This window comes from Coregonus clupeaformis, chromosome 23 (assembly GCF_020615455.1).
Source record: "Coregonus clupeaformis isolate EN_2021a chromosome 23, ASM2061545v1, whole genome shotgun sequence".
Taxonomy (NCBI): Eukaryota; Metazoa; Chordata; class Actinopteri; order Salmoniformes; family Salmonidae; genus Coregonus; species Coregonus clupeaformis.
This window is the reverse complement of record NC_059214.1, coordinates 24,193,235-24,220,008: the sequence shown is the minus strand read 5'-3', so window position 1 is coordinate 24,220,008 and position 26,774 is coordinate 24,193,235. Positions and strand designations below refer to the sequence as shown.

General features: G+C 41.2%; 1 protein-coding gene across 2 annotated transcripts in view; it reads left to right on the top strand.

Moving 5' to 3' along the window:
• The window catches only part of LOC121536721 (contactin-associated protein-like 5), a 114,839-nt gene extending 97,322 nt beyond the window's left edge, over positions 1 to 17,517 (top strand). The window contains exons 14-24 of one of the 2 annotated variants that reach the window (XM_041844177.2): positions 3,187 to 3,343; positions 3,810 to 3,937; positions 4,144 to 4,314; positions 5,054 to 5,272; positions 6,221 to 6,460; positions 11,520 to 11,744; positions 13,743 to 13,876; positions 14,082 to 14,169; positions 14,776 to 14,979; positions 15,373 to 15,447; positions 15,649 to 17,517. In XM_041844177.2, the coding sequence (XP_041700111.2) occupies positions 3,187 to 3,343; positions 3,810 to 3,937; positions 4,144 to 4,314; positions 5,054 to 5,272; positions 6,221 to 6,460; positions 11,520 to 11,744; positions 13,743 to 13,876; positions 14,082 to 14,169; positions 14,776 to 14,979; positions 15,373 to 15,447; positions 15,649 to 15,884 (1,877 nt within the window). In that variant the 3' untranslated portion in view covers positions 15,885 to 17,517. The remainder of the gene's footprint in view (positions 1 to 3,186; positions 3,344 to 3,809; positions 3,938 to 4,143; positions 4,315 to 5,053; positions 5,273 to 6,220; positions 6,461 to 11,519; positions 11,745 to 13,742; positions 13,877 to 14,081; positions 14,170 to 14,775; positions 14,980 to 15,372; positions 15,448 to 15,648) is intronic. The other variant, XM_041844178.2, reaches the window with a different exon arrangement.
• Positions 17,518 to 26,774: the final 9,257 nt, after the last annotated feature.

The following is a 26,774-nucleotide window of genomic DNA, read 5'->3' as shown; positions in this document are numbered from 1 at the left end:
ATCACGCACTGATTTTTATCCTCAACAAGTCAGTTTAGTAGAAACATACCACTTGTGGGAAAATGCTCATATTTTCTTTATGCGGATTCTAGAATATTCACATGAAAATCTGTCGCCAATTGGATGGAATCCTAGCTAGTGATGCACTTTCTATCCTGCTACAGTGGGGAAAAAATGTATTTAGTCAGCCACCAATTGTGCAAGTTCTCCCACTTAAAAAGATGAGAGAGGCCTGTAATTTTCATCATAGGTACACGTCAACTATGACAGACAAATTGAGATTTTTTTTTCCTGAAAATCACATTGTAGGATTTTTAATGAATTTATTTGCAAATTATGGTGGAAAATAAGTATTTGGTCACCTACAAACAAGCAAGATTTCTGGCTCTCACAGACCTGTAACTTCTTCTTTAAGAGGCTCCTCTGTCCTCCACTCATTACCTGTATTAATGGCACCTGTTTGAACTTGTTATTAGTATAAAAGACACCTGTCCACAACCTCAAACAGTCACACTCCAAACTCCACTATGGCCAAGACCAAAGAGCTGTCAAAGGACACCAGAAACAACATTGTAGACCTGCACCAGGCTGGGAAGACTGAATCTGCAATAGGTAAGCAGCTTGGTTTGAAGAAATCAACTGTGGGAGCAATTATTAGGAAATGGAAGACATACAAGACCACTGATAATCTCCCTCGATCTGGGGCTCCACGCAAGATCTCACCCCGTGGGGTCAAAATGATCACAAGAACGGTGAGCAAAAATCCCAGAACCACACGGGGGGACCTAGTGAATGACCTGCAGAGAGCTGGGACCAAAGTAACAAAGCCTACCATCAGTAACACACTACGCCGCCAGGGACTCAAATCCTGCAGTGACAGACGTGTCCCCTGCTTAAGCCAGTACATGTCCAGGCCCGTCTGAAGTTTGCTAGAGTGCATTTGGATGATCCAGAAGAGGATTGGGAGAATGTCATATGGTCAGATGAAACTAAAATATAACTTTTTGGTAAAAACTCAACTCGTCGTGTTTGGAGGACAAAGAATGCTGAGTTGCATCCAAAGAACACCATACCTACTGTGAAGCATGGGGGTGGAAACATCATGCTTTGGGGCTGTTTTTCTGCAAAGGGACCAGGACGACTGATCCGTGTAAAGGAAAGAATGAATGGGGCCATGTATCGTGAGATTTTGAGTGAAAACCTCCTTCCATCAGCAAGGGCATTGAAGATGAAACGTGGCTGGGTCTTTCAACATGACAATGATCCCAAACACACCGCCCCGGGCAACGAAGGAGTGGCTTCGTAAGAAGCATTTCAAGGTCCTGGAGTGGCCTAGCCAGTCTCCAGATCTCAACCCCATAGAAAATCTTTGGAGGGGAGTTGAAAGTCCGTGTTGCCCAGCGACAGCCCCAAAACATCACTGCTCTAGAGGAGATCTGCATGGAGGAATGGGCCAAAATACCAGCAACAATGTGTGAAAACCTTTTGAAGACTTACAGAAAACGTTTGACCTGTGTCATTGCCAACAAAGGGTATATAACAAAGTATTGAGAAACTTTTGTTATTGACCAAATACTTATTTTCCACCATAATTTGCAAATAAATTCATAAAAAATCCTACAATGTGATTTTCTTGATTTTTTTTCCTCATTTTGTCTGTCATAGTTGACGTGTACCTATGATACAAATTACAGGCCTCTCTCATCTTTTTAAGTGGGAGAACTTGCACAATTGGTGGCTGACTAAATACTTTTTTCCCCCACTGTATATGAAAGATGGCTTTTTTCATTCTACATCATAAGAAGCTTTACAGAAAGGTTATCATTATGGCCAGGCCAACACTTAATTTGCCAGAGACAGAACTAGATCCATATGCTAAATATAAGCTGCATAATGTGCAAAGCTGAAAGAGGTTAAACTAAAGCAAACAAGAATGGATTTGTAAAAAGCGGATTATCTTAACATGATAACATCTACTCCACATGTACATATTTCATTTGCATGAAAAAGGGAAACTTTATTTAGCTCACCTTTTCACTATAATGACAGTAAGATCTTACATAACATTATATTTGAGTAACTGGAACTTACCGTTTACCCTCACCATTTATCTAGATGAAAGCATCACTTTGTCTCTCCTGTCATTGAAAATTCCAAGTGATTTATTCTCTGGAAGGGTCTTGATAAATACATTCTTCCTAACTCCTTGAGACGGTAACTCATCTCCCTATACGGAAATATAGATTTAATCAGATCTTCCACTGTGTTTGAGCACGTTTGGAAACCAATTTCCTCATGATTACTTTGATTTAACTGGAAAACAAGACACAGACACCACTACTGCATTTTGTTGAATTATTAACCTGGCTCTTATCCCAGACCTACCTAAACCATAATTACTGTATATCCTGTCTCAAACTATATCGGACGCTAATGGAAAGCAAACAACTGATTTATTGCGATTCATCACGATGGTTGAAATTTTGTGAAAGAATCTTGATGCAAATATTAAAGTCAAGGTCAGGCTATATCAAGCATAATTTTAGCATCAATGCATGAATATGGGGAAATCCTCTGGTGTAGAATTACCACCAATCCAAACCCATAAAGTATAGTATATACTCATCCTATTTCCATATAATTTCTTATTCCTAAACCATTTCTGTATTCGGTGGTCTATTCAGCTTTGTTTCAATTGAGTAACAATGGCAATTTGACATGATGAACAAAGGCAGAATAATATTGGATAACATGCTTTGGTACACTGTAATCCGTTACCCAAAACATACACTGTCAATGTCAGTCAGTGTGACTTGACCAGTATCACTGTCACAAGCCCCCCATGCCCACACTTATCAAATTACTCTCAATGTAATGTTTCCATTATACGGTCCCCACTCTCCCACCACTCTCCTGTCTTAAGAGTACAGTCTGAGAGCTAAGAGGCTGCTCCCTGCAGGCCTGTAGTGTCTCTAATGCAGAGTCATATTGTCTGACGGATGGCTGTAGCGGGGCCACTTACAGATGCTCCAGGAAATGAGCCCTGGGTGTCTGACTGGCGTCACTGAGGGCTCATTGACACAATGCCATGGGATGCCAACAGATGCCCAGGGCTCTAATCACAGTCACTGCACAGATAATGCTACTCTATATGTGGATCTAATTGTAATACTGTGGTTGGTGCAGATGGCAGCCCCCTGTCCTGGTGGGTGGACCAGGGTGGAGAGAGACGGACCTACTGGGGAGGCTTCCTGCCGGGGGTTCAGCAGTGCTCCTGCAGCCTGGAGGAAAACTGCATGGACATGAACTACTTCTGTAACTGTGATGCTGACACAGACTCATGGTAACAATGCAAATGGCTCTCTGTGTATCTACTGCCCTGTCCATTTAATTTTTTTATTTAACCTTTATTTAACTAGGCAAGTCAGTTGAGAACAAATTCTTATTTACAATGACGGCCTACACCGGCCAAACCCAGACGACGCTGGGCCAATTGTGTGCTGCCCTATGGGACTCCCAATCAGGGCTGGTTGTGATACAGCCTGGAATCGAACCAGGGGGTCTGTAGTGACGCCTCAAGCACTGAGATGCAGTGCCTTAGACCGCTGCGCCATCAATATGATTTAGCTACAAATCTGTGTGCATATCTTTTAATTCTTGTCCCATCTTATATTTCCACATGTCTACAGTATTCAGTATATTACCTTGTGTCAAATATTGAGATTAAGTGGGTCATGACAGGGGAGGCGTGTGTTCTATCATTGTTTGATTCCTTCCACAGAGAGCATACTCTCCTCTCTGTATTGCAGGGCTAATGACACAGGAGTCCTCTCCTACAAAGAGCACTTACCAGTGAGTGAGATCGTGATTGGAGACACCAGCAGAAAAGGCTCCGAGGCGCTCTACAGAATCGGCCCACTGTGTTGTTATGGTGACAGTAGGTGAACTCTTCTATTTTGTGACATTTTTATCTTACAGATGGTCCCTTTAAACATCCTTGTTTTTCCAGGCCAAATGCTGATGAAATATTGAGTATGTTCAAATGCTCCACTCAGTCCCAAGATATTCATCCTCATCTCTGTATCTTTCTTATGTGAGTCAAGACTTTCCTCCAAGAAGAAATGTGTATTTCCTGTTTTCTAGAGTCTGTGTGGAATGCAGCGTCCTTCTACCAGGAGTCATCCTACCTGCACTTCCCGACCCTCCAGGCAGAACTCAGCACTGACATCTCCTTCTACTTCAAAACCAGCGTCCCATCAGGAGTCTTTTTGGAGAACCTGGGCCTCAAGCACTTCATCAGACTCGAGCTCAGCTGTGAGTTTGTGGGCCACACACGCACACACAAACACACACACGCTCAGAAATAATCTGCACTTCGTTTCATGAGAGCACGACATTACATAAAATCACAAATCTAATCAAATTTTATTGGTTGCGTACACATATTTTGCAGATGTTATCGCAGGTGCAGTGAAATGCTTATGTTTCTAGCTCCAACAGTGCAGTAATACCTAAGAATACAAAACAATACACACAAATTCCCACAAAATTAAGAAAGGAATTAAGAAATATCAGGACAAGCAATGTCAGAGTCTGGAATATAAATATACTTTATATGTATTTCATGGTGTGTATAGACATTATGGAGAGTATATTAATAGAAAAGGTGTGTACAGCAGTAGTTATATAGGATGAGCCTTGACATGTGCTTCAAAAAGCTGTCCAAGCTGTCCATCTAGATATAGACTTCATAATGTCATCCAAATGATAAGATGTATTATAAAGTACCATTGCAGTGCTATATCTTTAAGCTGTCAACTTAGCTTTGAATAGATGCAGAAAATGACCCATGTGCCTAGAGAGAGAAAGAGCATAAAAGAGGGTTGGAGGGGTGGCAGGGGGTGGGAAAGGAAATTCTCAGAACTCATTGTGAGGACATACTTCTATTGAAGGGAAAATGTGAGAAACCATTGACAATGGAAGTACAAAATGTGAAAGATGAGTTCTCTGTGACCTGACTGTCAGCTATTCTCCTCCTGTTCTGCTCCCTCAGCTCCGTCCATGGTGACGTTCTCCTTTGACGTGGGAAACGGGGGGGTGGTCCTGGCTGTCAAGTCCCATGTGCCACTGAATGACAGGCAATGGCACTATGTGAGGGCGGAGCGCAATGTGAAGGAGGCCTCTCTGCAGGTGGACCAGCTGCCCTTGCGCTTCCTGGAAGCCCAATCTGACGGACACCTCCGCCTCCGGCTCAACAGCCAGCTGTTTGTGGGTAGGACTGGCTTGTCCTCATAGCCTTAGTCTCAGTCTCAACAGCCAGCAGTTTGTGGATAGGGCTGGTCTGCTCTTAGTCTCAGTCTCAGTCTCAACAACCAACTGTGTGTTGGTAGGGCTGGCCTTGGCCTCATTAGATAATATAACCCCCCTTAGGAAATATTTTATTTCTTTAGGCAGCCTTTAACAGTGGCCTTTCCCCCTCAAGTTCCACCAGAGATATACTGTATTGTCTCGGTACAGTTGCTATCTCAGGATTTACAGTGTCCTCAAATTTGACAGTAGGTCACTGTATGAATTATAATGCTATTAGATATTCTTTTTCATATTCATTATCATTATTTCACTGTAACTTTCTGGTTATGCCAAGGCATTACACACATGAATGGGTTCCCTATAAGAAATTCCCAATGAGCTTTCCCTGAGATTAAACCTTTATTTGGCCATAAATCTTGATTTGTCATTCAGGGGCTATACTGTTTCTTCTGCTCATAATGGCTTGAAAGGTCAGCCCAACTCTTCATTGTTAAAGATATTCTTCCATATTTGCATATAGTTAGTCTTAATGAGGCCTCTCACACATGAATAGTTCCAGAGAGGTCTTAGATGCTTACTGGAATTCAATCAAGGGTTACAGTAAATCAGTGAGGTGCTTTCATATGTATGAAGACTAGTTAGAAATATGTTATAACATATATAACTTGTCATCTCCTCCTCTAGGGGAAACAGCAGCCAGGCAGTGGGGCTTCAGGGACTGCATTATGTATATAGAGTAGTTATAAATCTGTAATAGGCATTATTAACTAGTTATAACCTGCAGTCTCACATCTAGGAGGAACAGCAGCTAGTACTCAGTGGAATATTATGCATGATATACTAGTTATAAATGTGTTATAATTCTGTAAAAGCCATATTAAGTCATTATAACCTGTGGTCCCTCCTCCAGGGGGAACAGCAGCCAGGCAGAGGAGCTTCATGGGCTGCATCAGAACACTGAATATAAACGGCATGACCTTTAACCTGGAGGAGCGGGCTAAGATGACCCCGGGCGTAAGTGCCGGCTGCCCCGGCCACTGCAGCGGCTCCAGCCGTCTCTGCCACAACAGAGGGAGGTGCATCGAGAAGAACAGCGGCTACGTCTGTGACTGCTCCCAGTCTGCTTACGGGGGACCCTCCTGCAAGGAAGGTCTGTGAGGATATGCCCCAAAAATTTGATGTAAATGGGTTCACTCATGAGATTGTCTATGATGAATTATTAAATGGAAAAACACTTAAAACACAATGATTAAGACATAAGAATAGGCTTACACTTTGAAATTATTAATAATTTATCTAATACAGTTAGTACTTCGAACTTGCCCCAGGTCCTCATCACACTGCATGTATTATACAATAGAGTGATGACATCTATATGCAACTGGTACTGTACAGCAAGGGGTGTAACAGTACACGTATTCATGCCGAACCATTCAGTGGCCGATCATCCATCATCGTTTAAATCTACAATTTGGGAACATTTTGACTTCCCAGTAGATTACAACGGTGATGGACAAAGAGTTGTGGATAAAACGTAACAGTATGTCGCCACGCTCAATGAGAATAGCCTATGCAGCTGCCAACACCTCAAATATGTTGACACATCACCCCGGTATACTGGAGCAAGACGGAAACGCAAAGAGAAAACAACACAACATCGTCTCCCCTCTGCATTCAAGCATTCCTTGCAGCTGATTCTGACCGGGCCAAAGAAATTACAAGAGTGATAGGTAGGCTATGCTTATATTTTGTAGTCTTTGGTTTATAGACGCGGATATGCGCCCATTCATGGTGGTTGAGAATGGGGGGTTTCAGCACCTCATGAAAGTGCTCGAGCGACGTTACGAACTTCCCTCTAACACCCATTTCAGCAAACATTTAATACCTACTCTATAGATGGGTTTGTTGTTTAGCAACAAAACCAAGGCGTGCGCAACTATGGGGCAAAACAGACGGGGTTGGCTTAGATTGTTGACAACATGTAAACAATATTTAGTCTTCAATTTTTATTGAAAACAGAAATAAATGTGCACAATGAGCACTTGTTGACCCTTAAATACATCGTTACAGTTGTTGGTTAGCTAGCTAGCATATTTTGCCATATTAGCATTGACATGAAATCAGTCAAAACACCTCAAACAAGACATGGTATCAAGAACAAGATGAAACTAGATGAAACAAGCCACTTACGATTCCCCACATTGTAGTCCTGTTATTGTTGCTAGCCATCTGGCCATCCAGTCACAACAACTCACAGACTTCTGCCCTATTGAACCGTACGCATTGTGTTAGTGACGTTGTCAGCTAACCCAGCTATATAAACAAGCCAAAGCCAACGTTTTCAATGAATTGGCCAATTCACCCTGTGTTACGCTTACTTAACAGTGACAGCCCATCACATTACCCCAGAGTGAGAGATGTACCGTGCTACAGACATGCCCCCTTTATGAGAGTCACAACTGCGCATCTGGCACTCAAGGTGGCAGTGTCATGGTACGTTCCTAACTAAGTGGGAAGTGGGAATTTACCACATACGACTGTGAAAAATCCTCTTGAACGGCCCTCCAACTGGTAATTACTAGTGGGAAACTCGTCTATCATCCTGAGCACCCACTTCTCCCACATGGTGACTTCTGATGTCACCTACTAAGGAAACAGACTCTATAACAGCATTTTCGGCAGTTAAATGCAACAGCAAAACATAATTTATCAAAAAGCAATCTATTATTGTGTTTTTTTTTACTCTATAATTTGTTTACAAGCATGATAGCTGTACAGTCGTGGTCAAAAGTTTTGAGTATGACAAGTATTGGTCTTCACAAAGTTTGTTGCTTCAGTATTTTTAAATATTTTTGTCAGATGTTACTATGGTATACTGAAGTATAATTACAAACATTCCATAAGTGTCAAAGGCTTTTATTGACAATTACATGAAGTTGATGCAAAGAGTCAATATTTGCAGTGTTGACCCTTCTTTTTCAAGACCTCTGCAATCCGCCCTGGCATGCTGTCAATTAACTTATGGGCCACATCCTGACTGATGGCAGCCCATTCTTGCATAATCAATGCTTGGAGTTTGTCAGAATTTGTGGGTTTTTGTTTGTCCACCCGCCTCTTGAGGATCGACCACAAGTTCTCAATGGGATTAAGGTCTGGGGAGTTTCCTGGCCATGGACCCAAAATTTAGATGTTTTGTTCCCCGAGCCACTTAATTATCACTTTTGCCTTATGGCAAGGTGCTCCATCATGCTGGAAAAGGCATTGTTCGTCACTAAACTGTTCTTGGATGGTTGGGAGAAGTTGCTCTCGGAGGATGTGTTGGTACCATTCTTTATTAATGGCTGTGTTCTTAGGCAAAATTGTGAGTGAGCCCACTCCCTTGGCTGAGAAGCAACCCCACACATGAATGGTCTCAGGATGCTTTATTGTTGGCATGACACAGGACTGATGGTAGCACTTACCTTGTCTTCTCCGGACAAGGTGTTTTCAGGATGCCCCAAACAATCGGAAAGGGGATTCATCAGAGAAAATGACTTTACCCCAGTCCTCAGCAGTCCAATCCCGGTGGCTTCTTTGCTGCCCTTCTTGACACCAGTCCACCCCCCAAAAGTCTTTGCCTCACTGTGCGTGCAGATGCACTCACACCTGCCTGCTGCCATTCCTGAGCAAGCTCTGCACTGGTGATGCCCCGATCCCGCAGCTGAATCAACTTTAGGAGACGGTCCTGGCGCTTGCTGGACTTTCTTGGGCACCCTGACGCCTTCTTCACAACAATTGAACCTCTCTCCTTGAAGTTCTTGATGATCCGATAAATGGTTGATTTAGGTGCAATCTTACTAGCAGCAATATCCTTGCCTGTGCAGCCCTTTTTGTGCAAAGCAATGATGACGGCACGTGTTTCCTTGCAAGTAACCATGGTTAACAGAGGAAGAACAATGATTTCAAGCACCACTCTCCTTTTAAAGCTTCCAGTCTGTTATTCTAACTCAATCAGCATGACAGATTGGTCTCCAGCCTTGTCCTCATCAACACTCTCACCTGTGTTAACGAGAGAATCACTGACATGATGGCAGCTGGTCTTTTTGTAGCAGGGCTGAAATGCAGTGGAAATGTTTTTTGGGGATTAAGTTCATTTTCATGGCAAAGAGGGACTTTGCAATTAATTGCAATTCATCTGATCACTCTTCATGACATTCTGGAGTATATGCAAATTGCCATCATCAAAACTGAGGCAGCAGACTTTGTGAAAATTAATATGTGTCATTCTCAAAACTTTTGACCACGACTGTACTTTTAGTTTATGGTTGATGCAGCATGTTGGCCATTAGCCAATCTGCGTTTCTCAACGAGTTCAAATCACATGAATCCATCCAACTGGTATTTACAACTTCACAACTGGTACATTTCCACCTACCACATGGTTACAAACGCAGCATCAGAGTGGAAACTTGAGAAGCCCAACATAACAATCCTGTCACAACAGACAATGCCATGAACATTGTGAATGCTGAACATTGTGAATGGCATTTCATTTTCCCGCTGTACCGAAACCGAACTGAACCGTGACCCCAAAACCGCAATAGGTACCGAACCGTGGGTTTGGTGAACCATTACACCCCTATGTACAGCTCTCCACTCCCCTGTGGAAAAGTACTTTTTATAACCTTGCTAGGTTTTGAGCCCTCATACTTTACAACAGAAGCCCTGTTTATACCTGGTTCTATCATGTATCCTTTGTTCTGATCTTGTCCACATTCTGATTGTGCCCATCTTTTTTGACAAGTGTAGATGATTAATAAAAGACGCATTGAAATCTGATTGTGATCAGATCTTCCTCAACACCTACCGAGGTAGTCAGACGCATTGTGTCTGGATATCTTACAAGTGTAGACGGATCTCCACAGTGAAACCATTTCAATCATCATCCCGTCCTATAAAACATTGACACATATTGATGCCATTGACTTATGGCATCAATATGTGTCTTAAAATAAATAAATATTATTTTGAAAGAATATCTCTCAAAGAATTAGCATAGAGGGAGGGACCAGGATATCTGATCACAATGCAGAGACAGTGGACAGATAAGAGACACATTTTACTACCATGTGTTGATGCAACAGCTACAATGTGGGCACAATCTGAAAGTGAATAAGATCAGGACAAAGGACACATGGGATGCGTTTACACAGGCAGCCCAATTCTGATATTTTTTTCACTAATTGGTATTTTCACCAATCAGATCAGCTCTGAATTTTTTTTTGAAAATACTAATTAGTGGAAAAAAGACCTGAATCCGGCTGCCTGTGTAAACACAGCCATGTTAGCCCCAGGTATAAACGAGGCTAGAAATAGCAGTTTTTAAGCAAAAAGCATGATGTAGTGACCGCCACATGTGTGGGATTCTTGCATATTTTGAGATAGTTTGTTTTCTTCTGAAGCACTGGATATACTTGTTCCTGAGCCACTTTCCAGTTAAAGCAATCCTTGCCTTCAATCATGCTTAAGAAAAAAAGCAATATTGACTTATCATAACCCTGTTCTGTCTTTGTAGATTCTTCTTTATTTCCACTGTAGGCTCTTTTGTGGGTGGACCGCTATTCATTCTCTTTCCGCTAAGTCATGACTTGTTATGAAACTTAGTTATGAAAACATAAAACTCGCTGAGAATGTGCTTAGACAGCGCTATAGTTATGCAATATCTGTCTTTGTCCATGAATAATTTTGAAAAGAACGGGGGAAGAGAAAATAACAGAATATTTGGAGAGGTGTTCACTTTGCTCTTAAAGTGGAGGTGTTGAGATCAGTGGCATTCAGAGGGCAGATTGGAGTACATCTGAAAAAGAGATCAAAGAAGGAGAGGATGAGATGACAGATCCTTGCTGCTCTGCTGTCTCTGGTCTGTCTGAGAGGATCCGGCTCTCACATTCACACTAATCTAGGCCTCCATTATCATGGAGCACACACTTCCTTAACAAAGGGTGGTCTGTTTATTATAGGAGGTACATTTTGTTCTATTTCGTCCAATGACATTGACAGAACGTGTATTTGTCAAGAGTGTTTGTGATTTTTTAAATTCTGACTGGTGATTAGGTTCAGCTAAGTGCAGCTACAACTTATAGAATGTGATCAACAATATATCTAATGAATTCAGTGTATGACAGCATGACTCCCCTAATGATCCATCGTCTCACTCTGTGTCCATGCAGAGGTGTCTGTGTCATTTGACAGAGAGTCGTCGGTGACCTACACCTTCCAGGAGCCTTTCTCTGTGATGCAGAACAGGAGCTCCCAGGCCTCCAGCGTCTACAGAGAGAGCAGCAGGGCCAGAGAGAACATGGCTTTCAGCTTCATGACCACACAGAGCCCTGCCATGCTGCTCACTGTCAGCACCTTCAGCCAGCAGTACATAGCTGTAATCCTGGCACTCAATGGTAGGGACACCTCTACTACTCATTTGTCTGTAGTAGTGGAGGCTGCTGAGGGGAGGACGGCTTATAATAATGGCTGGAATGGAGTGTAAAAGTTGGCACTCCACCAAGGCTTTAGCAAAGGGGGTTATAATGGCTCAATTAGCTAGCAGAGTGCAACTCTAAATTCAGAATTTAATCTCATTATATGGAGGAGTGTTTTCTCCCATTGTACCTCACAGCAAAGGGCTGAAAGAACCAAGTTGCCTTGTGCAACTTTCAACACAAATAATGCAATCCATTTTTATAGAAAGATGGAATTATAGTCCCTTCACAAGTATGGAACAAGTAATGTGTCATGTTTAAAATATTTCCATCCATTACATAACGGACAGGAATAAAAAAAGAATTTAACCTTGACAGATCCAGGTTCAGCAATGCGTCTAAGCCTATTCAGCCTCATCCATAACGAAGCTTTGAGTGCTCCAGATCACGCACCTTAGACCTCTAATCTGACAGCCTTCCAAGTAGAACAGAAAGCCCATCAACATCGTGTTGAGTTACACTCATTGTTCTTTAAGTTGTTGCTCCTTTATGCTCTTTTGTGTTCATCGGGGCGTGTGGAAGAGTCACGCCTTTGTAAATATTGGAGGATCAGGAGGACACTTCATCCACAGTAATCTCCGGCACCCGGGCACTGTCAGGGGTTTCTCAAACAAAACATAAAACCATTCGCCAACTGAGCTGGAATTGTAATATTGACCCATCTTCACTTGATAATGTAATGCTCTCTGCCTCTCTGATCTAGTGTGGGAGGACCATTGAGGCTGTTTGAGGATAACTATTTATACATCTACAGATGTAGGATCTTAATTTAATCACTCTTTTGTTGAGGAGAATATTCCTGCACAGCAGGAAATGCAAACATGTTGTGTAGTGTATTGTGTAAGGTTTCTGAAATTTGTAATTTCCACTTTTAAAATTTGCCCTAACGTAAAATGTATCAACCATTACAAAAAATATCAATGAATGATAATCCACATAATAATTCACATTTCCTGTTGCCTCAGGATTATTTTCCTGCTGTAGCAAACTGGCTCAAATTAAGATCCTACATCTGTAAAGAGGTAACTGTGGGGGCATCAATAGAGAAGCACACTGAGTGTACAAAACATTAGGAACACCTTCCTAATATTGAGTTGCACCCCCTTTTGCCCTCAGAACTGACTCAATTTGTCAGTTCATGGACTCTACAAGGTCTTGAAAGCATTCCACAGGGATGCTGGCCCTTGTTGACTCCAATGCTTCCTACAGTTCTGTCAAGTTGGCTGGATGTCTTTTGGGTGGTGGACCATTCTTGATACACACGGGAAACTGTTGAGCGTGAAAAACCCAGCAGCATTACAGTTCTTGACACACTCAAACCGGTGCGACTGGCACCTACTACCATACGTCTTTCAAAGGCACTTAAATCTGAATGGCACACATACACAATCAATGTCTCAATTGTCTCAAGGCTTAAAATCCTTCTTTAACCTATCTCCTCTCTTTCATTCAGTCATAATGATCTTTTTGTTCGCATTCCAAACTAAATGCTCTTTGGTTCTCGGCTTTCCAAACTCATTTAGATTGATTGATGTGCGTGGGGCATTGAATAGGTTAAGGTGAGGTGAGCCTCATGAGATAAGTTTAGCTATTTAAAGGTTATTCTCAAGCCTCTGGCTTTTTAATGATTAAACAACTCTTGGGACAATCTCATAGGCACAGCTCATGGAAAATTGACGTATTCAAAGAAACAAGCCAATAACATTTCCAAAGCACTATAAGGGCAATTGATGGATATTTCAAAATAAGTTTTCATTTTGGTGCATACTTTAGCCCGAATGATAACTAGAGATATTTGCATAGTCTTCACATTGACTTCGATGCATAATTTAAACAAGTCCAATAGTCCCACACATTAAGGTAAGTTTTAGATCTTTCAATGCATAGTTTTCACCCAGTTTGTGTTGTGTTCTGCAGGGAGTCTCCAGATCTGGTATCGTCTCCATGTGGACAGGAAGCCAGATGTGTTCAGCCCCAGCCCCAGCAGCCTGGCAAACGGATGCCTCCACCGTATCAGAATCCACCGTCAGGGGAAAGATGTCTACCTACAGGTGAGCAATGGAGACATGTACAAGAGGTGTAGATCCTGTGCATTGTAATTCCATCACAGCATCTGGGCAATATTGTTATCGTTATGAAAGTGCTGTAGTTCCCAATCAATTTAGCTGGACTACAGAAAACTGCAGCTATTTAGATGAATCAGTATTTCCTGTAATCCTTGTTTTTATTTTTTGATTACTTTCCACTTTCCCCCAGATCGACCAGGACATCCACAGAAAGTACACCCTGTCATCTGATGCAGAGTTGATCTTAATCAGATCCTTGACTTTGGGCAAAGTCATTGGTAAGCCCGCCTATGAAATGATACTGCCATGCATGGAGCTATTTTGAATAAAGGAATGAGGAGGACCACGCTCACACGTGTGCTGTTTCATGACTTTATGTGATACTGTTCACACCTATTTCTCCACATTTTCAAACCCGTTCTCAGAATAGCTTTTGTAAGCCCGGACTTGCAGATTGAAAGATTTGACCATCACTGCTGAAGCATAATTATTTGTATATCCCTCACTGCTGTTGCCATAGAAACCTTTATCTTTAATTCAGGAGGCAAAGGAGGCTGAATCTAATAAAGGCTGAATAAAGATTAATTGACGGGGCCTAAAAGGGTTCTGTCAGAGAGCAAATAAAAGTTGTATACAATAACCTAAGCAGAAAGCCAATTCTCTCTCTCTCCTACTCACTCACTCCTCTAATCAACAGCATACAAATGAAGATCTATTAAAAATGCTCTGCATACATATATTCCACAATGACTAACTTGTACATCATAATAGATATCTGTTTTGTTTGTTTTAGGTTAAAATAAACTTGTTCTCTTGTGAGATGACTTTCTTTCCAGTGAGAGACTATACTGCTATAACAGTTCAATGTTAATTCTGAATTACAGGAGGAGAGAATTTTGATGAGGAAGTGATGCAGGCAGGATCTAAGGGCTTCTTTGGCTGCCTGTCATCAGTTCAGTTCAATCACGTGGCTCCACTGAAGGCAGCGCTACTAAACCGTGGCAGCTCATTGGTCAGCGTACGGGGTCACCTGGTGGAGTCAAACTGTGGGGCGCTGGCTGACTCAACAACCTTACACCCACTCTCAGGTAAGCTATTGTAAAACACAGTCTCCACTCAGCTAGCTGGATAAAACTCAGGTCGAACAAATACATTTGTTTGTTTACTATGCCACAGCTGTTCAGCTTTCATACTGGAAGCCATTTAAAGGTGTGTGGGATCAACTGTGGATGTTCAGTTTTGCCTCCGGCTTAAAGCATCATTATTACATTTCAGGGATAAATCAGGAACGAATCGAGACCACAATGAGCTGATGCCTGACAGCCTAATGGAAGTTTTGTTTATCATTGTTTACGCAGTTACCAAAATACGTTATCTTCTGCCACATACAGCCTGTTGAGGAACATCCATTGGCTGCACAGCTCGTTCACTCATTACTGAAAGTTAATTAATTAGCTGGCTTCTCTTTTCTTCTCTGCCAGATCAAGCTGCGAAACCAAACAAAGATAAGGAGCAGCATGGCAATGACACCCGGCATGATTCAGCAGTAATAGGAGGTTCGTTTCTCTATTTTGTCTTAATTTATTGTTCCTGTGTTAATATGAAATTAGCCTCAGATGTCACTTTGTCTGACTTTCTTTTTCTTTCTTCCTTTCTCTTACTCTCTTACCTTACACTAGTTTTTTTTTGGTTGTCTCATTGTTGAGTCCTTGATAACCTAACCTGTGATGTCACAACCAACCCTTGCTCATCTACAGGTGTGGTGACAGCAGTGGTCTTCATCACTCTGTGTGTGGTGGCGGTGATGACCCGTTTCCTGTACCAACACCGGCAAGCCCAGAGAGACGCCAGCATCAAGGAGAAGGAGCACCGACACAACCTGGAAACAGCCTACCGGAGAGAAGCAGCCTACCAAGCAGAACCAGCCTACCGGACAGAGCTCCACCTCCACCACAGCTCCACCCTCAGGGACAACAGGGAGTACTACATCTGACCACAGCATCCAGCCAAGCCTTCTAGCCATCGCTGCTTACCTCTATTCTGTTTTGTCTAGCTGTCTGCATGGCAGGAGGCACCAGACTTTTTTCCCTCGCTCCTCTGGGGTAGAAATGAAGAATTCCTTCTCCTTTAGGGAACTGTGGGAATATCCTGGTGGGGAACGTCTTTCCATTTCTGTGTAGATATTTCGTAGGACAGGACTTGTAGCTGCAAATATGTTGACCGGTCGGCTCACAAATTCTGGTGATGGGACAGGAAAACGGTGCCATAAAGAGATTGAAGCATATGGGTATGGTGCAATGGATTTATCCAATGATAGAAATGCAAAGAGCCTGGAAAGGTTAGAATAGAAAGGCAATGTTATAGGATATGTAGGTAATGTTATGGTAAAAAGCCAACTAGAGGGAAAAATGGACAGTGGCACTGTTTTGGTGGCTCAATGTATGTAGATGGCCAAGATTAAACTCTCCCACTGTCATGTGGGGAAGAAATCTCATGTTCTGATGCAGAGAATCTAAGCACAGATGCAATGAATCTATTTCAAATTCTTAAGAAAAGGGTCAGATGCTCAACAGAATGGAATGGTTGAAAAGACTAAATGCAAAGGCCATCTTAGATAATATACTATTGAAAAATACAAAGTAAGATAAGTATTGTTTTACTGATCGTGATAATGCAGTGGTTAATTAAGATGAAAATAATTCCACAAGAACTGATATTAAAATTAAATCTCCATTTCAATAAATCCTTAAATAAAGCCATAAAAAAAATTAGGTGCCCCAAACCGGTTTCCTACATTATAATTATTTGAAAGTTTGATTTAAAATTCATCTTTCTCCCCAATGTTCTTGAGGTTTCTAAGCCACAGGCTGGGCTGGATTTATATTGCTGCAAGAAATGGAATGTAAAAATAACCCAGCTAACTGGAACATCTGCTAGCTGTCCCCTAGCAAGAAAACCAACCCATCATATACCACAGAAGTGGCTGCTGGCCAGGGGTTAGAGGAGTCTTCAAAGAGCTGCCATATACAAGGCTTTAGTTGTTCACCCAAGCTCTTTAGATTTTCTTCGTAGATTTTTTATTGTTTTGTTTGTTTCCTTCAGCAAACATTTTGTTCTTTCACACCTTTGATCTGTTCACACATTTGCGACCATTTTATATTGTATTCTTTATTTGAAGTTTTTAATTAATTGCTTCTGATTGAAGTCAACAGTATCCCTGTGTTAGATCTACAGTATAAGGTGATTAGTATCTACTGGTATTTGATGCTGGATATTGATGCTTAGCGTAGTGTAATTTTTCTCCTAAAATTAAGTGGGAAAGGATAATGAGAACTAAGTGCAAAATATCAAATAAATAATAAAAACAGAATGAGAATGAAAATCGTATACGCAAAAGTCTTTGATGACAACAGTTCATAAACACACCATCACAAAATAATACTATTGGCGAAAGTATTGCCTGAAAATTTTTTTTCTTTCATATTAAAGTGTCCTTGACAGCAAGTTATGATTAACCTCTGAGACTCTGAAATCCTTTTTGTACTCATGTTGATATTGTGGTTATTTTGAGAGACCATTTTGTATGGCTATAATTGTACAGGTATATTATGATATGTTTAATAAAACCAAACATTCTTTTTGAAAAATAATGATCTCTTCCAGAGAAGTTTTATGCTACATAACCTTTATCTCAATCTTTAACTTTCTTATTTTCTCTGATACTTTGTCACACAACCATTTTTCTGGCTCTGAATATGTGTGATTGTGTTTGTTTTTACATGTGTGTAGAAGCATACATAGACCAAGGATGGTAAGAGGTGGTCCTTTGTATTTGGATATAGTAGAAACATTCATTTTGCGCTGTGAAACTACATCCTCTCTTCCTATAAATGTTGTTATGGTAAATGTGGTGCAAAATGGAATCTGACCTAATTCAATCACAAAGCCACAGTATTTAATTACTTTAATGGGTGGAAAATTGTATTGTCTCTAAATTAATTGTTCTATCTGCAGTATTTTATCCTGACCAGGCTAGTCAAATATTACAACACAGGGAGATATTCTTATTCATCCAATTAAGTGTCCAATTAAAAAATGAATTCCTGCTATTTTATTTAATTAATTGCATAATAAATGTACTATAGTGGAGTACCCATTTACATTCCCCTTTTTCTATTATAACCTGGTCTAGCCCATGGTTCTGTCAATCATAAAATAACATGGTGTCTCCATGAGCTGTACAGTGGCTTTAGTAGTGTGGCAATAGGCAAGGTCAAGGAAGTTCACTTTCATCGAAAATACTTTGCATATTGCTAAGTGTTTTTCTTCTCAAAACATAAACGAGCAGAAAGCCACCTGAGAAAACCCCTTTTGCGTGCATGCAAACTGGATTGCTCCGGATCTATTAGGGTTGCACAAAGTAGGGTTGTAAATATGTGTCCAGCGAATGGGAGTATTTTCAAAGATGGATTATGCTGTGTTTGCTGGTTTTTGGGGACCCATTTATTAACATATTTTTTGTTTTTATTTGAGATTGTCTTTTTTTTTCACTTTCAGTTTCACTTACTTAGCTAGCAAATGCAGTTAGCTAGTTTAGACTAATGAAACACCCTGCTCAAACAGAGGGATGCTATGTTAGCTAGCTGGCTATGACTGTCCAACACATTTACATTTTAGTCATTTAGCAGATGCTCTTATCCAGAGCGACTTACAGTTAGTGAATACATTTTTTTTTATACTGGCCCCCCATGGGAATCAAACCCACAACCCTGGCGTTGCAAACGCCATGCTCTATCAACTGAGCTACATCCCTGCCGGCCATTCCCTCCCCTACCCTGGACGACGCTGGGCCAATTGTGCGCCGCCCATGAGTCTCCCGGTCGCGGCCGGCTGCGACAGAGCCTGGATTCGAACCAGGATCTCTAGTGGCACAGTTAGCACTGCGATGCAGTGCCTTAGACCACTGCGCCACTCAGGAGTACTACACAACACTGGAACTCTTCCAAGTCAAGGTAAGCTTTTGGTATTGCTAATTTATTGCCACCGGGTCCTGCCGGTGTAACTGCTTACTGACAATACACTACCATTACTGCATGATTGTAGTGGGTTTACTAACGCATTAGTTCTATTAGTTATGCTGACTATGACGTTACTTTAGCTAATATGGTGACAATGATGCAGGCTGTGTGTAGCGGTTTGACTTGGAAAGGTTTTTTCACCTGGTCACATACAGCTGATGTGTTGTGCATTGAAGTCCACAAGCGAAGGGACAAGGTGAGAGGAGGAGCGCGCTAGAAGGAATACAACATGGCTGCTATGAAAGTTAATTTTGTTTACGTGTGATCAGGGGTGTACTCATTCCGGCGATTCTGTTGAAAAACAGAAGCAAATGGAACAAAACGGGGATAAACATACATGAATTTGTCCAATAGAAATTATTGTTTGCAACTGTTGGACTAATGATTACACCCTACATCAGCTAGATGTAGGGAAGAGTGTGCAAGGCAGTACTGAATGTCACTGTCTGTCCATGTGTCACTGTCTGTCGCTTCAAATTTGTCTCTCGACCTGTGTGCACCTACGATTGTAAACTTTAATTTATAGGCTAGGTTGTAGCAACCTCATGATGGATATAGGGAAAAATTCTAGTATCATGCAGTAGCCTAAACCTAACGCTGTTACATTGAACTGGGTGAATGGAATTTGAATGAGAGTCATCCAATATGCTGTAATAGAAATAAGGCCATGCTCACAACAAAAAAAGGTGTCCTCCCTCATCTTAAACGGCACTGACCGCCACTGGTGTACACAAAGCACTCTTTAATGTTTGGCAAATAAATGTGACTGGTTACAGGATCGGGGGCGTTTGACGCTAGTTCCTACTTCACAGTACGGTTGTTTAAAAAAAAGAACTCTGTCTTCTCAAGTTTTGTGGTGGCAGTATCATATTATGGGTATGCTTGTCATTGGCAGGGACTGGGGAGTTCCACAAAATGAGTGCCTTTGATATTTGGAATTGATATTTAGAAATTGTGCACCAATATGGAATTTTAAAAGCCTGTTATTTTCAATGAAGTGCCCTTTAATATAGACCACATGGAGAATTTAATAAATATGATTTTGTATATGAATAAAGACTTGCTAAAGTGCAAAAATTCTGCATTTTGACATTTCCCTCCAGAAAGCATTAGACCTCTCACTAAAGGCTTCAGTCATACAAAAGTTATACTTAAATCCGAACTGGTTCTCTAGCAGATTAGTAAGAATGTCTCACCCCATGTTCAAGAATGGCCTTTTTCCCTTTATTCAGATTACAACCTCTCACTTTCGGTTACTTGAAAATGAAATCATCTCCAAAATATCACTATTTTTAAAACAAAGTTGGTTGCAATTTCATTTTAATCCACCAGAAAAGACAGAACAAAATTGTTGTTAAACTCAAATATACTAACTGATTTAAAAAAACATTATTTTTCTAAACAATGTTTAAAAAAGGTATAATCTTTGTAAATGATATCATACATGGGACTGGTGGGGTTATTTCCATATATGTTTGTTAGCTGCATGTGTGACATGTCTGCTCTACCCAAAATTACAACCAACTATTTGCAGCATTACCACAAAAATGGAAGAGGCAAGTGGAAGAGGGTAAAGTAAGGAACTTGTCTGTTGGCCCTGCATTAAAGAAAATTGTGATAAATAAAAAAGTATACCAGTTTAATTTAAGGACCAAAAAATTGACAGCTGTGCCATATGGATTGCAAAATAGTTGGGAAGAGATTTTCGATGTACTGATTCCATGGCACATGGTTTATGAACTGATACACAAAACAACGCCAGATTCAAATCATAGAATTGTTCAATTTAAATTATTATACAAAATTCTTGCAACCAATAGAATGTTATATATATGGGGGATACAACCATCCAAGCTCTGCAGATTTTTCTGCGAAGAGACTGAATCATTAGATAATTTGTTTTGGTACTGTCCATATGTAGCTTGTTTTTGGTCACAGGTCCAGGAATGGTTGAAGAAGCGCAACATTTACCTGGAGCCAACTCTGCAGATAGCACTACTGGGTGATTTGAAAAGTCATAGTCAATCGATCAATAATATAATACTTTTAGAAAAAAATGTATCTTTAATTTACAATCTGTAGAAACTATGAGAATAGAAATGTTCAGAACTTTTGTGAAACATCACAGCACAGTTGAAAAATATATAGATGGGGAGAGATAGATGGGAGGGGTTGAGTGGAGCTGAAGGGTGGGATTTAAAAACAACAAGATATCTAATGTAAAATATACTGTGTCTGTAAAATGTATATAGTATGTTAAGCTGGAAGTAGATGCCTGAAGTGTTGTTTCCATTAGTTTACTCCAATTAGGGGAGGGGTGGTAGAGTTAGGGGAAAATAATAAAGGAAAATATATTGTATATACACTACCGTTCAAAAATGTGGGGTCACTTAGAAATGTCCTTGTTTTCGAAGAAAATCAATTTTTTTGTCCATTAAAATAACATCAAATTGATCAGAAATACAGTGTAGACATCGTTTATGGCTTCTGTAGCTGGAAATGGCTGATGTTTAATGGAATATCTACATAGGCGTACAGAGGCCCATTATCAGCAACCATCAGTCCTGTGTTCCAATGGCACGTTGTGTTTCCTAATCCAAGTTTATCATTTTAAAAGGCTAATTGATCATTAGAAAACCCTTTTGCAATTATGTTAGCACAGCTGAAAACTGTTGTGCTGATTAAAGAAGCAATAAAACTGGCCTTCTTGAGACTAGTTGAGTATCTGGAGCATCAGCAATTGTGGGTTCGATTACAGGCTCAAAATGGCCAGAAACATATAACTTTCTTCTGAAACTAGTCAGTCTATTCTTGTTCCGAGAAATGAAGGCTATTCCATGCGAGAAATTGCCAAGAAACTGAAGATCTCGTACAACGCCGTGTACTACTCCCTTCACAGAACAGCGCAAACTGGCTCTAACCAGAATATAAAGAGGAGTGGGAGGCCCCGGTGCACAACTGAGCAAGAGGACAAATACATTAAAGTGTCTAGTTTGAGAAACAGGCACCTCACAGGTCCTCAACTGGCAGCTTCATTACATAGTACCCACAAAACACCAGTCTCAACGTCAACAGTGAAGAGGCGACTCCGGGATGCTGACCTTCTAGGCAGAGTTGCAAAGAAAAAGCCATATCTCAGACTGCCCATCTTAATCTCTTCATTTTATTGGCCAGTCTGAGATATGTATTTTTCTTTGCAACACTGCCTAGAAGGTCAGCATCCCGGTAAATGGCTATTGTAGCCTTTTAAAATGATAAACTTGGATTAGCAAACACAACGTGCCATTGGAACACAGGACTGTTCGTTGCTGATAATGGGCCTCTGTACGCCTATATAGATGTTCCATTTTTTTTTTTTTATCAGCTGTTTTCAGCTACAATAGCCATTTACAACATTATCAATGTCTACACTGTATTTCTGATCAATTTGATGTTATTTGAATGGACAAAAAAATTGCTTTTCTTTCGAAAACAAGGACATTTCTAAGTGATCCCAAACTTTTGAATGGTAGTGTATGCAGACAGTTAAATTGATGGAAGCTACAATCTATTTGCAGTATTAAAGCTGATCTACCCCCTAAGAAAAAAAAGAGCAGGTGTTCTTAATATTTTGTATGCTATAATATTTTTTTTTCTAAAGAAACACTAAACATCTACTAGTCAAATCAAAGTGTAAAGCAGGTGGGATGGTTCTACTCTTCTTGGCCATTCTCTGGTGTTTTGTGGTAGGAAACGGAGTGGGTCGAGCATAACACATGAACCTTGTTACCCATAGATTGACAGGCTAGAAATGTTTTAACAATTTACATTTTTGGTGAAGCAAGAAATTGCCCCTCCCTGTTGCACACAAGCTTCCATTCCTCCTGTCACAAGGGGATTTATGTAAGGGATAGACGCCAAGGTTCTGTACATTACCTTGGAAATGGGGCGGCAGGTAGCTTAGTGGTTAAGAGCATTGTGCCAGTACCGAAAGGTCGCTGGTTCTAATCCCCGAGCCAACTAGGTGAAAAATCTGTCGATGTGCCCTTGAGCAAGGCACTTAACCATAATTGCTCCTGTAAGTCGCTCTGGATAAGAGCGTCTGCTAAATGACTAAAATGTAAATGTAAATAATGGACGACACATCGGGACGAGGCAGAGCCGAGTTTGACGGGTCCTGAGTATACGAAGAGGCAGGACGCAGACGCAGGAATTATTCAATTATTCAACAGGGGCTGTGTCACTCAAGGACATTCAGAGACTTGTCCCAAAGCCACTCCTGCGTTGTCTTGGCTGTGTGCTTAGGGTCCTTGTCCTGTTGGAAGGTGAACCTTCACCCCAGTCTGAGGTCCTGAGCGCTCTGGAGCAGGTTTTCATCAAGGATATTTCTGTACTTTGCTCCATCGTCTTTGCCTCGATGCTAACTAGTTTCCCAGTCCCTGCCACTGACATCCCCACAGCATGATGCTGCCACCACCATGCTTCACCGTAGGGATGGTGTCAGGTTTCCTCCAGATGTGACGCATGGCATTCAGCGGGCTGTCATGTGCCTTTTACTGAGGAGTGCCTTCCGTTTGGCCACTCTACCATAAAGGCCTGATTGGTGGAGTGCTGCAGACATGGTTGTCCTTCTGAAAGGTTTTCCCATCTCCACAGAGGAACTCTGGAGCACTGTCAGAGTGACCATCGGGTTCTTGACACCTCCCTGACCAAGGCCCTTCTCCCCCGATTGCTCAGTTTGGCCGGGCGGCCAGCTCTTGCCTTGGTGGTTCCAAACTTCTTCCATTTAAGAATGATGGAGGCCACTGTGTTCTTGGGGGCCTTCAATGCTGCAGACATTTTTTGGCACCCTTCCCCAGATCTATGCCTCGACACAATCCTGTCTCGGAGCTCTATGGACAATTCCTTCGACCTCATGGCTTGGTTTTTGCTCTGACATGCACTGTCAACTATGGGACCATATATAGACAGGTGTGTTCCTTTCCAAATCATGTCCAATCAATTGAATTTACCACAGGTGGACTCCAATCAAATTGTAGAAACATCTCAGGGATGATCAATGGAAACAGGATGCAACTGAGCTCAATTTCGAGTCTCATAGCAAAAGGTCTGAATACTTAGGTAAATAAGGTATTTCTGTTTAATGTTGTTAATAAATGAGCAAAAATCTCTAAAAACCTGTTTTTCACTTTGTCATTATGGGGTATTGTGTATAGATTGCTGAATAAGGCTGTAAAGTAACAAAATGTGGAAAAAGTTAAGGGGTCTGAATACTTTCCGAAGGCACTGTACATCTACCTGCAAAAGCACATGAAGAGGATGGCAGATAGCAGCAGCCCTTTCTCCCAGCCCCAGCTACAGAGCCAGTTGAGGGTCACAGTAACATCCATGGTACAGGCTACTCTCTACCTACTCAGCTGCATATGGACAGTAACGTTCATCTTCATATTTCAATTGGACATCTACTAACAACTAGATAAAGATGGGTTAATACTTTACACAGTTGCCTCTGTCCTTAGCTTCTGTAACTATCGGTTCTCTCAGTCTGTATTCAGGCAAAGGTTTACTGCTCTCTTTGAGAAAGCATCACTGGCACTTGGGTTTCTACATCTTGTATTCTTTTCCCATTTTACACAGTGGTTGTATTTACATATACTGGTATTTGTAATCTGTTAATTGGATTAATTAATTTTTATTCTGAAAAAAAAGGTTGGTACATATATTATTTTGCAGCCTGGTATCAGTTTATAAGCAACACACTGTGACTCTTTTGCAAAATATATGCTTCACAGTTATTGATGGCTAAGTCAATAGATTGCATACAATGTAGAAAACCTTTGATAATCAATCTAATATGTAGACAATATTGAATATATATTTGTGTAAACAATACATTTGAATTAGTAATTTAATCAAAGTAATTTTATGCTCATGTGCATGTGTAGACTTTCTTTTAACCACAAAATTAATCTGTTGAGATATTATTAACTTGCTATCCTTATTGTTGGCTTAATGTGGAATGGAATGAACCAATGGGATCATCTTTTGTCACATTGGAACATTCTCTTTTACTCTATTTACAAACAGACATGGTATGTTAGACACACAGTAAAGACTCTATTCAGTCTGTATCGCTGGAAGCATTACAGATTGCGCAATAGAAATGTAAATGTAATTTCAGATTGAGCCGACATATGTAGAGTTTACCGTGAATGAAGTCTCCATACAATTTCAATCACGCTGTAAGGCTTAACTTCCGCGATATCGATTGAATAGAGCCCTAAGGTCTTCAGTTTGGTTTGGTTATAATGTACACTCCCCTTCGTATTTATTTGGACAGTGAAGCGAAAACTTTTGGTTCTATACTGCTGCATTTTGGATTTGAGATCAAATGTTTCATGTGAAGCGACAGTAAAGAATGTCAGCTTTTATTTGAGGGATTTTTCAAAATATCTGTTTTACCATTTAGAAAGCACTTTGTGTATTTAGTCCCCCATTACGGATAATCATGACTGAATCGTGAATAATGATAAGTGAGAAAGTTACAGATGCACAAAGATCATACACCCAAAACATGCTAACATCACTATAAAAGGGGAGGTTCAAATTCTTTTTTTTGGGGGGGGGGGCATGAAATGTATGCCTCTGTAACTTTTTCACTCATCATTATTCACGATGCATTCATGGTTATCCATAATCATGGTAGCATCGACATTAATGTAGAAGTGTTCAGAAACATCATCTATTCTTATTTACAATAAAAGTGACCCCAAAGTGACATACTACTGATTCTGCCTCCTCAACCCTCCTTTCCTCCCTTTCTGCATCTTTTGACTCTCTATGTCCACTATCCTCCCGGCCGGCTCGGTCCTCCCCTCCTGCTCCGTGGCTTAACAACTCATTGCGAGCTCACAGAACAGGGTTCCGGGCAGCCGAGCGGAAATGGAGGAAAACTAGACTCCCTGCGGACCTGTCATCTTTTCACTCCCTCCTCTCTACATTTTCTTCCTCTGTTTCTGCTGCTGAAGCCACTTTATACCACTCTAAATTTCAAGCCTCTGCCTCTAACCCTAGGAAGCTATTTGCCACCTTCTCCTCCCTGCTGAATCCTCCTCCTCCTCCCCCTCCCTCCTCCCTCTCTGTGGATGACTTCGTCAACCATTTTGAAAAGAAGGTTAACGACATCCGATCCTCATTTATTAAGTCAAATGACACCGCTGGTCCTGCTCACACTGCCTTACCCTATGCTTTGACTTCTTTCTCCCCTCTCTCTCCTGATGAAATCTTGCGACTTGTGTTGTAAGTCGCTCTGGATAAGAGCGTCTGCTAAATGATGTAAATGTAAATGTAAATGTGACGGCCGGCTGCCCAACAACCTGCCCGCTTGACCCTATCCCCTCCTCTCTTCTCCAGACCATTTCCTTTGACCTTCTCCCTTACCTCACCTCGCTCATCAACTCATCCTTGACCACTGGCTATGTCCCTTCCATCTTCAAGAGAGCGAGAGTTGCACCCCTCCTCAAAAAACCTACACTCGAACCCTCTGATGTCAACAGCTACAGACCAGTATCCCTTCTTTCTTTTCTCTCCAAAACTCTTGAGCATGCCGTCTCTAGCCAACTCTCCTGCTATCTTTCTCAGAATGACCTTCTTGATCCAAACCAATCAGGTTTCAAGACTGGTCATTCAACTGAGACTGCTCTTCTCTGTGTCACAGAGGCTCTCCGCACTGCTAAAGCTAACTCTCTCTCCTCTGCTCTTATCCTTCTAGACCTATCTGCTGCCTTTGATACTGTGAACTATTAGATCCTCCTCTTCACCCTCTC